This window comes from the organism of the source record quoted next, unplaced genomic scaffold (genome assembly GCF_019419815.1).
Source record: "Pyrus x bretschneideri cultivar Hongxiangsu unplaced genomic scaffold, Pyrus_bretschneideri_v1 Contig2, whole genome shotgun sequence".
In the NCBI taxonomy this organism is placed as follows: Eukaryota; Viridiplantae; Streptophyta; class Magnoliopsida; order Rosales; family Rosaceae; genus Pyrus; species Pyrus x bretschneideri.
The window spans coordinates 10,281,503-10,296,720 of record NW_025999501.1 but is presented as its reverse complement, the minus strand read 5'-3'; the positions used below and the strand labels follow the sequence as shown (position 1 = coordinate 10,296,720).

Below are 15,218 nucleotides of genomic sequence, written 5' to 3'. Positions count from 1 at the left end.
GCCACTCTTCTTGCCAAACTAAAAAGACATTTCAAGTTCGAATTTTTTCCCTCGTACTATCCAAATTTGAATGACAAATCCGCTATGTTTTTTATCTTGACTACAAATTTATATTTTAGAAGCTGCCTATGGGGGGCCAAAACAGTCTGAAAGTATCTTGCCATGGTTTGAAACTAGCAACACAAAATAAAAAAAATTGGTCGACGTTAGTTCAAATTGATTTTATATTAACAAATAATCTAGTATCTTCGTAGCCATTGGCCCACCAAACACAAAAACAAATTATAGTTTGTTAGAATAATGTTACAGCATAATGTTGAACTCGAAATATTAATATTTCCTCATCGAAGTCAAATTATTCAAGAATATCCTCAAGAATAAAGTTTTGGCTCCTCAAAGATTTGTAGAAGTTCCTCTGCAAAATATTTTATGGTTTCATAAACATTATGCTTATGATCAGAATTATTAATATTATAAACTATTATATAAAATTTATCTCTGTAAAAATTTAATTAAAAATAAGCTTATTTAATCAATAAATTGTAGCAAATAGATAAACAACTTGTAATGCTTTCACCAATTCAATGCCATCTCATATTTTTATTTATTTTTTTGCAAACATGTTCTTTACAGAGTAATTTATAGGGAACTTTAACGAAAAGTTCACAGTATTGTTCACTTTAACGAAAACCCACATTTTTACATTAAAAAGTCAATCCTAGTACTATTCACTTTATCCTTTATTTTATTTATATTGTTAAAACTCAAAATTTTCAAATCATTTTCATTAATTTTTTTTAATTTTTATATTAATAATTTCGATCATAAGAAAAAAAAAAAAAAAAAGAAGTTTTGTAGGCTTATCCACCTCTCATGTGAACCCATTACTCATTACTTTCTTGGCCCATGATCATATATTTGCTTTAATGGGCTTATATCTAGTAAGTTATTAAATTCTTGTCTTTTTGGTATAGTTCTCAGAACTTTTCGATTGCCTGCAACTCTTACCGTAGCTAATTGATTTAAAGAAAAATATTAGAATTTGTTTGGAAATATTTTTAAAATGATTCAAAATGTTCTTAAAAAAGTATTTTTGGATTTCAAAAACACTTGAAATGTTTTCTGTAAGAAGTACTAAGTTATGTGTTTTTTGCTTGAAGCACTTCAAATGTTTTTCTAGGATTAACTTGCGTTTTCACTAAAGATTGCTTCAAAAAATATTCTCACCAAAAGTACTTTCAGCTGTTTTAAAAACACTTCCAAACGAGCTATTAGTTAGCTTCTTTTTATTTAAGGTTTTTTTTATACACTAAGGTTTTAACGAGACCACTCTTCGCATCCTCATATTTGTAATATTTCCATTATCAATGATATTTAATCCTACGACAAAAAAAAAATCATTGGCGAGGCTATATGATTCATCAACAATTAACAATGCCACAATCACACCAACATAAGTTGTAATTTGTTTAACTTAAAAAAGAACAAACAATCATGAGTTAGCCAAAAGATCGAGGGTGTGGCAGACAAAGGATCTCTGACCACCTCTGTATGAACAGACAACCATGGGAATATTACTGAAACGAAAATTAGTTTTCCACCGCCATTGTATGTGCAACACGTGTGTGGTCGGTCCAAAAGGAAACAAAAGTGCAACCAATAATGCAGAACTATCGAAACCAGCCAAAAGGCATGGAAATGGATATTGCCGATTGAGCATCTTCAACGGATAAGAACCAAGAGAAAGGGATGAGGCCAAAAAGTTTATACAGGGGTGCTTGTAAAAAGGATATGACAAAACACACATATACAGAATATACAAGATGAAATATCGATTTAGTTCTTAAATTATTACGAGTGAAGAACCTTTTTTTGTGAAAAATTTGATCAAAAACTGCTATTCATCGTATTATTATATTCATATTCTATTTATTGAATTATATTTATTATGTGGTTATTCACTTAGGGGTCGGTATGCAAAATGGAATGAGTTAGGGACATTCTCTATGTAAATTTGAAGTTTATAAATACGCACTTTAATGAAAATAAAATGACACCATCATGGAGCAATATCATGATTCGCAAATGTAATACACTAATATAATAAACTGTCAAAGATTTAAACCTAAATCGTAAGAGAAAAGAGAGAGATCGTTCTTCCTCCTTGTGAAGGGATCACCAATAGTGAACACGTTTATAAATTAATGTAGATTATAGAATTAACTTACCAAGTGCATGCATCATACAAGATGACTTTAAAATTGCATAAAAAATGACTTTAAAATTGCATGAAAATGACCTTAAAATTGCATTCTAAAAATTAGAAGAACTTGATCTACCATACATACAGAAGTAATATTTAAGTCGTTTGGTCCAAATAGGAACTTCGCCCATAAAAGTCGCTTTATTTTGCGTACAAGGTATCCTGGAATGACGATCACGTAGGGCATGGTGGACCATGTCCTGTATTTGTCATGAGTCTTGACATGACCCAGCCCAAATTATTTTTTCTTTCTTGGGTTGTGGTTTTATAACAATACAAACCTACCCGTATTGTCGTTCATTAATCATAGCATATGGTTTTTGTCTGCTTTTGCTACATAGAATTTAGTTTCTTTTTTTTATTTTTTTGAAACTTTTTTTTGGAAGCATTTTCGCTCGCCCACGTTAATTTAGGTATATGCGTACCATACACTTTCTTGTTTGTCATGTGTCTCATCTTCTAACTATGGTTAACATCTTTATTTAATGTTCTTTTTATTTTTTAACAGTGATTTAAAACACAAATTAAACAAAATTAAAATAAATCTAGCGCTTCAAATTCCCCACCCAACGAGCCCGATAAACACCTACCCACGTAGCCGCCGATGACCAGATCTCCGTCCTGCCGCCGGACAAACCATATGTTCACTCTCTCCCTCTCTCTTCTTCACCCTTCTCCCGTCTCTCTCATCTCTATTCTTCACCGGTCCTGCAAGTCAGCAACTCGTTTTCTTTAACCTGTGTGGTCCGGTGAGTTCGAGAACGAGTTATCCGAGTCGTACCCATCACTGACCACTGATGCAGTGATCTAAGTTTTGAAGAAATTGGATAAAGACCCGTGAAAGGCTTTGGATTTTTTTCAATTGGGCATGTGAGAAGAAATGGATTTAGTTGAGTTCTTCGGTGGGTCTTTATCCATTGATGTGCAGTACTCGTGTTTTGAAGAAATTGGATGAACACCCATGAAAGGCTTTGGATCAATGTGAGGCAAATGACGGAGAAGGGCTTTTCCATTGATGTGCAAACCTCTGCGGTAATTATAGAACAGTTGAAAAAGGGCTTTTCCAGTTCAGGCATTTTTATGACAGCATGATCAAAGATAATGGGACGGATGATGTTGTGAAGAGCGTGGTAGATGTTGTTTCGGGGTAAGAGTGGAGTGATAGGTTGATAAGGAATTAGGTTGAAATTGGTCGCCGCCGGCAGTGGCAGCGCGGCTGCGTGTTTGTTTGGGTTGGCATGGCTGGGTAGAGAACTGTTTTGTTTGTATATATTTTTGTTTTTATTTAGTCAACATTTTAAATCACTTTTAAAAAAAATAAAAAGAACATTAAATTGAGATGTTAACCATGGTTTGGCGATGAGACACATGGCAAACAAGAAGGTGTATGATGAGCATACATCAAGATTAATGTGGGTGGAGATGCACAATGTTGTACGAGGAACACAATGTTGTAGCTAACTTACTTTCAATACCTACTTGTTGGAACTAAATTCATGCACTGTCGTGAAGGGTGGAGATGCATAAATTTGTGTAACTGGTAAAGGAACAAAAAATCGTGAGTTAGCCAAATATCGGGGGATGGTATGCCGGTCAAAGGCTTTCCTACGGTCAAGTTAATAAGCAATACAAGACTCAATCAATGGGTAAGAGATAAGTATGTGATAATTGTGTTACCATAAATTAACCCTAGAAGGTGTATTTATACTAGTCGAGGATGTAATCTTTTAGGATAAAGAATCCGTATTAAACAGGAGATTCGCTGAGGATATATAAAAATAGATATTGTATCATTTTAGGAGTGTAATTTACTTGCAACGCACACCAATCCTTAGATGGTAAGGAGTCAAAGATTATAGGAAACCTGATAATTCCTTGTTGGATTGGATTTCCGTATCTTGTGGAACAAGGATGGTCAATCTGGGTGAAGTCTCATCGGATTTCGTCCACTAATTCTGAAATATGATGATTTTGGCACAAACAAACTTTTAAGCTGTTCATATTTTGATCCATCTAACTCCAGGCCTGGACACTACTAACAACCCAAAAATCATGCATGTATATAATTGTTGAGGCAGATTTTCTACCCTCTCATTTTTCGTGCCCTCCTGTTTTGTGTGGTCACGGTTAAGTCACGTCAATATTTTATATTATTTTTTATAGAGATAATAAGACAAAAAAAATAGTAATATAAAATATTGATGTGGCTTAACCGTGACTATATAAACAGAAGGGCACGGAAAATAAAAGAACGGAGAATTTTCCTCCGTACAATTGCATGGTGGACCATTTGGCATTTGCTATTAAATATTGATTAACAAAGTTGCATTAGTGCAGTTTGTGATGGACCCTCTTGCATTTGTTTATTCATGATCCGACGGCGGATTGGAACCCGATCACCACTACCCCATGTTGCAACTGCCTGCCTCCACAGGATTTGGAAGTGACACAAAGAAAATTCATTAAAAATATTATATATTCATCAGCAAACAGTACCTCAGACGCAAAAATGTATAAAATCAAATCACATCAGAAAAAAATATTTAGTTTAAAGGGGCGGTGTGTTATTGCAGTACGATTATCTGCTGCGGATAAGGCAGCCAGAGCACGTGCAGAACCGAGTGAAGTTTGAGTCTGATTTGTTAAAGATAGGACAGTAACTGCAATTTTTGTCAAGCTTTACCTACCAATCTGCATCACGTTCATATTTCTCCCACGATCCCACACTGGATTTTTAATCAGATAACATGTTGGATACAAGCGAGATACTGAGGTTACTGTGAAGTAATCCAACTATATATTCCGTTTTCTTAATTTTGTAAATTTTCGATACGATACAATTTTGTACATTCTGACAGTATAAATTTGACTTCGAGTGCGTGAACCAATGCTTTTAACCTAATTGCTGCAAGCACTTTGCAATGAGATGAGTCATGGGACTCTCGTGGAGATTGGTAGATGTCTGAGTTAATTGAACCTTTTAGGTAAGATTGATCGAGTACTTCACATGCTGGCATGCTGCATCTGGAAGCAATATACTATTTTGTAATAATGGGATTTTCTCTAAGAACACTTTGCAAAAATGGATAATGTGTTAATTATGACAATTTCTTCCCCATATAAACTTGCACCAGAAATTTATATAAAAACATATGATTTTATGTCAAGCATTAAATCATAGTCTTGGATTTAGATTTAGGTCATTTTTTTTTTTATACTCCTTCTTGTTCAATTAGTTTTATTCGTGATGATTGACTTGGGATGTCTCGGCATGTCTAAAGAAAAAAGAATTTTGCGGCGAATAGTTTAGAGACCTATAGTCTTGATTTAGATTTAGGTCATTTTTATTTTGATACTCCTTCTTGTTTAGTTAGTTTTATTCGTGATTATCGACTTGGGATGTCCCGGTCTAGATTTATTATTAAGCAGATTTGTTTGGGCTCGCTTTTAGCCCCGTTTTTCAGCCAAAATAAAAAAATTTGACAGTTATCAAACGAGCTTTTAGCTTTAACAATAAACAATGCTACTAATTGCAATCTCTTGATATTTGCTGCACCTTACCATAGATTTAATGAAATGAACTTATGAATATACAAAAGAATATAAGAGCATCTCCAACAGTCCATTCAAATGATGTTTTTTGGCTAATTTAACAAAAATAAAGCTCCAACAGGCTAGCTATTCATTTGGCTAGCTACGATAACAAGAATTTAACTAGCATTATTGAAGATGCTCTAAAAAAGTTTCCTTTGTCTCTTTTTTGAGATTTTCGAAATTAATTCCGGCCAAAAACAAAAATACAAGAAAACCCGGACACTGATATTGTATTGTTCCCTTTTTTTATTTTTAATATGTACCCCAAACTATCAATTTGTATGTACCACACCTCAGATTCCTGGACAGTCACCGGTTTCTGGGGTCCTACAGTCACCGGCGACCGGCTCTCCCGGTCGGTACATCAAGCAGTTAAGCTGCGGTCTCAGCTTATCTATCCACATTTGCGGTCCACTTTCAAATTCTCTTTGCCTTAAATTCAACTCCACCACGACCAGCTTCTCCGTTAACCGGTAAATCCCAACTATCACGACAAAATTCCCATTCTTCCCCGCCAATTTCGCCCCCCAGCTCTTCTTCTCCGTCACTGACACGTCCCCCGCCTTCGCCACCTCCTCCACCTTCTCCATTATCCTCTCCGGCGTCTCCGCCGACACGAACCGCTCCCCGCAGTCAGATATCCCGGACTTGCTAAACAACCGCGAGATATCGAACCCAGACGAGAACGAAATCAAATCAAACGCGTTCAACGACGACGTTTTGTCGCTGTCCCCGTCCCGCATGTCCTCCAAGCCAAAGTCCTCGAAGTCGAATTTAGTCTCCCGGTACCCCTTCTCGAACCACGGGTCCTTCAAAATCTCGTCGACGGTTATCCGAGTCTCGGGATTCGTGTCGAGGAGCCGAGAAATCAGGTGCTTCAGTTCCGGCGACGTCCATCTCGGAACCCGATAATCTCCCTTGCAAATCTTCCGGTACATCACCATGAGATTCGGGTCGTTAAAAGGCAGGTAGCCTGCGTTCAGAACGAACAAAATGATGCCGCACGACCAGATGTCGATCTTCGCGCCCTCGTACCCCTTCTTCGCAAGAATCTCCGGTGCCACGTAGCCGGGGGTCCCGCAGAGTGTGTGCAGGAGACCGTCGGACCGGACCTGCCCCGTCACGGCGCTCAGCCCGAAGTCCGAGACTTTCAAGTTCCAGTTCTCGTCGAGGAGCAGATTCTCGGGCTTCAAATCGCGGTGGTACACTCCCCGTGAGTGGCAATATCCGACGGCGGAGATCAGCTGCTGAAAGTACCGACGGCTGAGATGCTCACTGAACCGCCCCTTGGTGATCTTCGTTAAGAGCTCGCCACCCTTGGCGAACTCCATGATGAAGTAGATCTTGGTCTTAGTCGCTAAAACCTCGTTGAGCTTCACGATGTGCGGGTGTCGAAGACGGCGCATGATAGAGATCTCCTGCTTAACGTGCGCCGCAAACCCGCCCTTGAGTACCTTTTGCTTGCTGACAGCCTTGATCGCCACGCTCTGCTCCGTGTGCACGTTCCGCCCGTGGTACACCTTCGCGAAGGCCCCGCAGCCCAGCAGCCTCCCAACCTCGTACTTCCCGAACAGGTTAACCTCGTCTGCGCCGGAGTCGTCGCCATTGTCAGTGACGACGTCGATCTCCGGCATGGCTCCCGAGAGAACGGATTTTTGAGTTGGGAAAGAATTGAGAAAGAATTGTGTTTTTTTTGGAAAAAGGATTTTTGTCGCTCTGTCGATTGGAGTTGTTGGTGTTATATAAAGTAGTTGGCTCCCGTTTTAACAACGCAATGCCACTTTGCATCTACGTCGACGTGGGAACCAATTGTGACCAGCCACGTGTCCAGGTCCCTGAAACAGTGTTCCGAAGTTGTAACTTGCGTACGGTGCTCCGATGAGCGTTGATTTCTGAAATCCTGTTCAAGGATTTGAATCCGAGAGTCGTCGCGCGTTAATCCGACGGCGGTTAAAACCGAGAGTGTAAAAGTCCGGTCGTACGCAGTCTGGATATACTTTTCTTGGATTGAACTTTCAGTGGAGCCGAGAAAATATTAAAAAAGTAGGATTTGAGTAGGCACCAAACCCTAATTACATTTGGAATAGGTAATTAACAGAAAACGGGAATCCGTAGCTGAGTTGGCCATGTTTTCCGTACCAAGCAAAGTCATAAAGTTATGGATTTTCTTTTTGCAAGAGTATAAAATATGCCTTTCTAGTTCTTTTCTTATTATGTCTTAATTTTTAGTTTTCTTTTAAAAATAAAATTCAACGAACTTCATTTAATGGTTAGGATGTCTTTTGGGGTTTTTTTTGGATTCCACGCGATAATTCAATAGGTGCCCAAAAGAGCCCTCTACAAGTCTTTAGAAAGGGTTGTGGTGTACCCTGACTCTAGAATAGGTTAGCCTCCGATTGGCTTAGATTTTTTCTACCAAAAAAGAGTAATGGGACTAAAGAAACAAGAATTAAAGATTTAAAGTCGTGCAAAAAGAAAGTTTTAAGAAAAAGGAAGTTATCATGAATCACAATTTGATAGCAAAAAGAAAGAAAGTTCTACGAATAATTCACTAGTTTTTTTTGGTAATTAGTTCAATCGATTTTTTTTCATTAATTAGGTGAGTGTTTTGAATAGGGGTGTGCTATCCACACTCATTTTTACTTCTCACACACCTATTGTTAATTTCTATTATTTGATCTTCTTCAATACATCCGATCTGATGACAGAAAATTAAAAAGGTGTGTGAGAAGTAAAAACGGGTGTGGTTTCATATATATATTCACTTGTTTAGAGATTATAATTGCTAATACAAAAGTACCCAATAGTGTCGCTTTAAAAAACAACAAGAAAAGCTCATTTCTGTCGGATATTAGGAAAAATCTAACAGAAATTCATGTAATGGTGCATAAAAGAACTAACATAATTGCTAGCGTCACAAAAATATTTTTTTGTCGGTTAGTTCCCTTAATCCACCAAGTAAAAAAAGAAAGCATTTTAAAATTAAAAAAGGACAGTAATGTTGGATATAAGTGACATGGAAACTCCCGTTGGATACATGCAATATTAAATACTGAGACTATCGAATAGAGCAGCTTTATGTCATCCCTAACCAACACAACTAACCATTAATAATAAATAAATAAATAAACATAAAAAACCATTAATCGCCCATAACTAACACCAGTAACCATTAATAATAATAAAAATACATAAAAACCATTAATAAAATATAAGAAACTTCAATTTTCTCTTGTATACTACATATATCATCCAAACATTCAACATCTTAATAGCCACTCAAACAGTCAACCCAATTATTCCTCTTCAGCACAAATGAAAATTCATACCTTTTTTTTTGTCAAATGAAAACTTCATAAAAAGACCTGAAGAGGTGCAGCAAGTACAAATAAAGGCTATGATAGCCCAAAGCCAAACCCCAGGAAAAAGAAAAAAGAAGAAGAAAAAGACTATAGTCAATACAAACTAGGCAGCAATGGAATACAGCCTAGACAATTAGACAAACATTACTAAACACCACTCAGGTGAAACAAAAGAGGAAGAGGCTGATAGTGATACCACTATCAGACCTCAATTAAAAGATAGCGGAGGTTATGGAAGCCCATCCCGAGATAGCACCATTACCAGTGAGGGATGGGGCAAAGTGGTCCATGGGAGATTGCTCACCCTCAAATCGGTTAAAGATACAGCCATATGAGCTGCTTGGTTGGCCATTCTTGGAACCCAGTTCCATTGAACAAAATCAAACATTCATACTTAAAAAAAAATACAACATAATAAGTGGGGGAGTCAAACTTGCTATCGCATCTTTCGGACTGAACTTTACGAAGTAGCGTGGGAGCCTTGTTGGTGAACATGACGCCGACGATGACGTGAATCTCACCTGAGTGTTGGTGAGATTCTGCCTCCATTTACACACATCGGATGTTCTGAACTGAAAAAAATAGATCTTTTGGGAGAAAAATATTGGGTTTTGGGAGAAGAAGATTGGGTTTTTAGAAAAGGGTTGGAGAGTTGAAGGAGAAGGACTAGGAGGAGGCTAAAGATAAATGGGTGTAAGGTGTGGTGAAGGCTGCTGGAAGGAGAAGAACATAAGAAGAAAATGAGAAGTAAAATGGGAAGGAGAAAGAAAGGAGAACTAAAGAAAAAGAAGCAGGGGAAGCAGGAAAAAAAGAGGGAAAATAGGCACACGAAGGAAATGGGGGAAGAGAGATGTTTTATTTAGGGTTGAAAATCTGTCGTTGGTTAAAAGCGCCAGTAATTGTACATTATGTCGAAAAGAATCGACACCAACTTTGAAAATTGACAAACCTGAATTAATCAATATCTGACACAAACTGCAATGGTGTCGGTTAAAACCAACACCACTCTACGCCAACTGACATCACTCAGCCCAATTCCTAATTCCGCCAATTACAACCGACAACACCAATTCCGCATGCAAATCAAGCGCAAAGTTTGAAAATAAAAATAAATTTTGTCAATTTTCATAAAGTTTGAGTATGAGTTTCTACTCATCCTTGAGTAGTCAAGCATTATTCTTTATCATAAAGTGAACATGAAATCTAAGTCAAATTAAGAAATAGGGTGATATCACAAAGCTATAAGGTTCTTAAATCACAATAATCACATTTTAAATTTTTGATATTCGAAAATGAAAACAATTTTTTTGTTTTTTTGAAGAAGAGTACAATATTCATTGAAGATTGAAATACGTACAAACTGAGGATAGGGTGCTTACAATAGGCCTCAATAAAAACCTTATTCGGGCTTTCAACCCGATCGAAGAAAAAAAGAGCGTCCCGCACCAAATTAACTACTAGTACTATCCTCGAATAATAAATGAGAAATTACATCAGGAGGTTCTTCAAACCAAGAAACCGGGTGATCAACAGTGAGACTAAACCTCACAAGACAATGAGCCATCTTATTCGTCTCTCTTCGACCAAGGGTGATTCCATTGTTTGAAATCCTATAGAAGCCGCCTAGTATCGTCGAACATATAACCATAATGACCACTAAATGTTGCACCTGCATTTTGAATGGCAGAAATCACCAACAATGCATCCCCTTCTACCTGAACCTGCTTCATGATACATATGCGCAAGAATAAATCTGCTGCCCTAACAGCTGTTGCCTCTGCATGAAGCGCCAATCTCACGGCAACCACTCTATTCACCTGTGTTGCCAGAAACCTGCCCTTCGAGCTTCTCACTACCAGCCCATAGCCTTCAATCGACCCCTGCTCATCTCATGATGCATCAAAATTTCTTCCGGAAGAATGGCCTTCAGCCGGTTAGTAAGAACCCTTGAACATATCTTATAAATCACATTACAAAGACTAATCAGCCTAAGTTCAGTCATCGTTGACGGATCCAGTTTCTTCGAAATCAAAGTGACATGAGTATAATTGATTTTATTAAGCATATGACCCAATGAAAGAATATGCGTTACCCCATTACACACATCCTGGCCGACCGTCTCCCAATGATTCTGATAAAAACCCAATGACATACCGTCAGGGCCTTGAGCTTTAGTCGAATGCATTTGAAACAACGCCCCTTTAATTTCCTCATTAAAAACCAGTTGAATAAGCTTCTGGTTCATCACATTCGTGACTTTGGGTGTCACCACCAGCATGATTTTCGACACATCCGTCGCACCCTGAGAATCAAACAATTTCATGAAGTAATCAACAATCACCATCTCCATGCCTCTCTTGTCTGCATGCCACACCCCTGCCTCATCATACAACCCTGGCAAAGCATTCCTATGTTGTCTTCGATTATCCTTCTGGTGAAATTTTTTTGTATTTTGATCCCCAAGCTTTAACCAATTTTCCTTGGACCTCTGCCTCCAAAACGCTTTTTCCTGCGCTAATAAAGCTTGCAACCGAGTGTTCAATTCATGCCGTTGTGCAATAGTGGTTTCAGTAAAGGGCTTCCCAAATAAAGCATTCAATTTATCTTTCGTTTCTGAGATTTCCCCTGAAATTAATCTTTTTGTTGTTTTTGCCCAATTAGCCAACTGTAATCTTGTTGCCTTAATCTTCTCTGTGACTCGAAACATTGGTGAACCATGGAACTCTGTTGCCCAACTTTGTTGTATCGCTGCTACACATCCATCTTCCATTGACCACTTTTCCTCATAACAAAAGGTTTTTTTGAATCTAACTTTGTTCTTATGCACTCATTCCAGCATTATAGGTATATGGTCCGACGAATTCAGTTTCAAATGAGAGACTCAAAGCCCTGAAAATACATCCACCCACTTCTGCGACGCTACAACTCTATCTAATCTTAGTTTGATTCCCCCACATCTGGTAGTCACCTAAGTAAATTTATTTCCAATATACCCTAGATCTTGTAACTGGCAACTTGCTAATGCATTTCAAAACCCTTCCATTTGGTGGTCACTTCTTTCATGACCTCTTTCATGTTCCTCGACACACAAAATTTCATCAAAATCTCCCATGTAACACCACGGTAGATCCGAATTTTCACTCAGCCTTTGAAGCAAACTCCACAATTTATGTCTATCTGATTCCGCCGGAAAGCCATAAAAGAAAGTAAGTCACCAATGAGTATCATCTCATATTCCTCCAACCTCCAAGTTAATATAGTTTGACGAATACGATATCATCAAATTTGCCTTACCTTTCCACATTGCACATAAACCCTCGGACCTTCCCGAACTTAGAACTGTAAACACAAAATCAAAATTCAACTATGATTTTAACCTCTCCATACGCTCCTTTGAGCTTTTTGTTTCGCTTAGAAAAATCAACATGGGATCTTTGAAGAGAACAAGTCTTTTTAGCGCCTGAATGGCCCGGAGGTTCCCAAGCCCCTGGCAATTCCAGCTTACAAACCTCATTGGGCTCAGCAAGGCTGAACTTCCTCAGCCTCTGCCGCTATGAACCTCATTGAAGTAGCTAAAACACGTTTCTTTGCACCCGGGATCAACCCCCACTCCTCATTCTCATGGTGACCTCTTTTTCCCAACTCCGATAAAACAAAACATCGGGTTTTAGACTGCCTCTTTTTATTTGTATTAGAGACTCTCCCTCTCGAGTTATCACCATGCACCGTTCACATGCTAAAAATAAACAGAGCTAAATTAAAGGGGTCTGAATCAATGGACCTAGGAGAGTAACCTCACCATTAAGCCCACTCGCCAAGGTTAGAGCAATGGTCTCTCCATCAATCCTCTGCATCTCTTAACTTTCTCCCTCACCTCCCACGCTTGGTTCAATCGTAGCCCCAAACAGCCGTAATGGCTGCCTCATCGCTGTCATTAAACCCTCCCTCTCATCCTCTAGCATATCCTGGAATTGTCTACCCAGTGCCCTCGACATGAAGGGTACCACTGCCACCTGATCTCCCTTACTATCTAGCTCGCCTACAGCTTCATTCAAATCAAGGATTGAAGAAATTCCTTGTCCCACTGCCCCCGTCTCCATCGATTTTCCTTCTTCCACTTCCATCAAAGCGTCAACCTCCTCCAACACCGGAGCCTTCATTAACTAACCACCCTCCGCATCTAAACCAAACTGTCTCCCTATAGGGCGTCGATAATCTTTATCGAGCACATCCAGTTGGAACCAACAACCATACGGTTTGTCCTTATCATCCAAAACTTTTCCTTCATAGCACTCACATTGGTCTTCAACATGGTCCATCATTTCGCATAGAAAACATGTGAGAGGTAATTTCTCATACCTAGCATCTATTTGCATTTGCCTGCCATCCAGTTGTATATTCACAAACCTTTGCAACGGATTCCTTACGTCCAGACACACCCGCACACGAAGAATGCTACCAAATAATTCATCCTTACGATTTTGATTCATGAGGATGTACTCTCCTAATATATTTCCTAAAAATTCCCCCATATGTCGAGTCATGTAGCATAGGGGTAACCCCTTAAATTGTACCCAAAATTCCTGAATGTGCAAAGGAATCTGAGCAGGGTATGCCAACGTATCTGCCTCTCCAAGCAACAATAGGTACTGCTTGTTATACAGCCATGGTCCTCGATGAAGAATAGTGGTACGTTCCTGCATGGAATTGAATCCGAAAGTAAACCGATTGTCCTCTAAATCTGTCACCACCACAGTCGCTTTAGGACGCCAAAGATTTCTCATATGTCGTTTAAAGGCTTCCTTATTCATTGCTTTGTGTGAAAGGACCATTCCCACGAGAAAGACACTCGAAAACTTCAGTGTTGTAGCCTCCATCTGATCCCAACAATTAGTTTGTTTTCTTCATCCGTAATCACGAACCTTCATGCGAAATTCGCCATCAAATCCTCCATAGCCATGAAGGTATTTGTAACCAAGCCCCAAATACATGCGCCCACCAGAAAACACCACACGATTCCTCTACGTAGTCGTCCCCACACCATGAAATTTGCCGCAGCCGTTCAAAGCCCTAGACCTCTCCACGCCATCAACTGATCAAAGACAGCCAGAAAATCAACAAAATCCAATGATTTTCGTTAGTCACCCATTCTTAGAATGAGTACAATTAAACATTTGTAGGATAGTGATTTTTACATTGTTGGTTTCTTTTTTGCACTCATAATTACCTTGGTATTGTGCCTTGGTTTATTTAAGGGGTTTTTGAACATTAGTCCTTGCAAAAGATTAAAATTTTAAAAAAACCTGGTGCTAGATTAAATATTCAATTTAATCCCTTGAAGAGTGCTTTCATCAAAATTTACATTAAATTTTTGTTATTTAATGTGTATTTTCATTTAATCTCTCTATTAAATTTTAATTTTATTAATATGCACATATTTAGTTTTTTAATTATAAATGAACGTAAATGAGAAAATATTAAAAGACATTTGTGATACAAAAATATATAAATACATAAATGTACAGAAATAACTGTGCCGAAATATATAAAATTGACTTTTTTGTTCCGAAATATTTATACCCACATGATTGTACCGAAATATATTATAATGAACCTAAATGTATGTACCGAAATGTATTATATTGAATTAATGTACCTATATGTCAATACCGAAATGTATGTACCAAAATGTACGTACCGAAATGTATGTACTAAAATGTACGTACCTAAATGTCAATACCGAAATGTATGTACCAAAATGTACGTACCTAAATGTATTTACTAAAATATAATATATTGAATTAATATACCTAAAAGTCAATACTCAAATGTGTGTACCAAAATGTACGTAATGAAATGCATTATATTGAATCAATGTAATTACATGTTTGTACTAATGGATATATCGAAATATTCAAATATATTAATGTACCTAAATAAAGAACATACAAAATTGCTATCAGAATATAAATTATAAAAGAATTAGTTACCTAAATGTA

At 37.9% G+C, this 15,218-nt stretch overlaps 2 protein-coding genes across 2 annotated transcripts; both read right to left on the bottom strand.

Annotated features, from left to right (window-relative positions):
- Positions 1–5,866: 5,866 nt before the first annotated feature.
- On the bottom strand, positions 5,867–7,831 carry LOC103961188 (CBL-interacting serine/threonine-protein kinase 14). Its single transcript, XM_009373721.3, has one exon. It carries the CDS (start codon positions 7,489–7,491, stop codon positions 6,151–6,153), a length of 1,341 nt encoding a protein of 446 aa, XP_009371996.2. The 5' UTR covers positions 7,492–7,831; the 3' UTR covers positions 5,867–6,150.
- A 5,551-nt stretch (positions 7,832–13,382) lies between these two features.
- Positions 13,383–14,096, bottom strand: LOC125476834 (uncharacterized protein At4g02000-like). The gene has a single exon (XM_048583396.1). The coding sequence runs from the start codon at positions 14,094–14,096 to the stop codon at positions 13,383–13,385; it is 714 nt and encodes a 237-aa protein (XP_048439353.1).
- Positions 14,097–15,218: the final 1,122 nt, after the last annotated feature.

Bases quoted from the DNA above. Each gene is read 5' to 3' on its own strand.
- LOC103961188 (XM_009373721.3), bottom strand. From the start codon at position 7,491: ATGCCGGAGATCGACGTCGTCACTGACAATGGCGACGACTCCGGCGCA.
- LOC125476834 (XM_048583396.1), bottom strand. From the start codon at position 14,096: ATGGAGGCTACAACACTGAAGTTTTCGAGTGTCTTTCTCGTGGGAATG.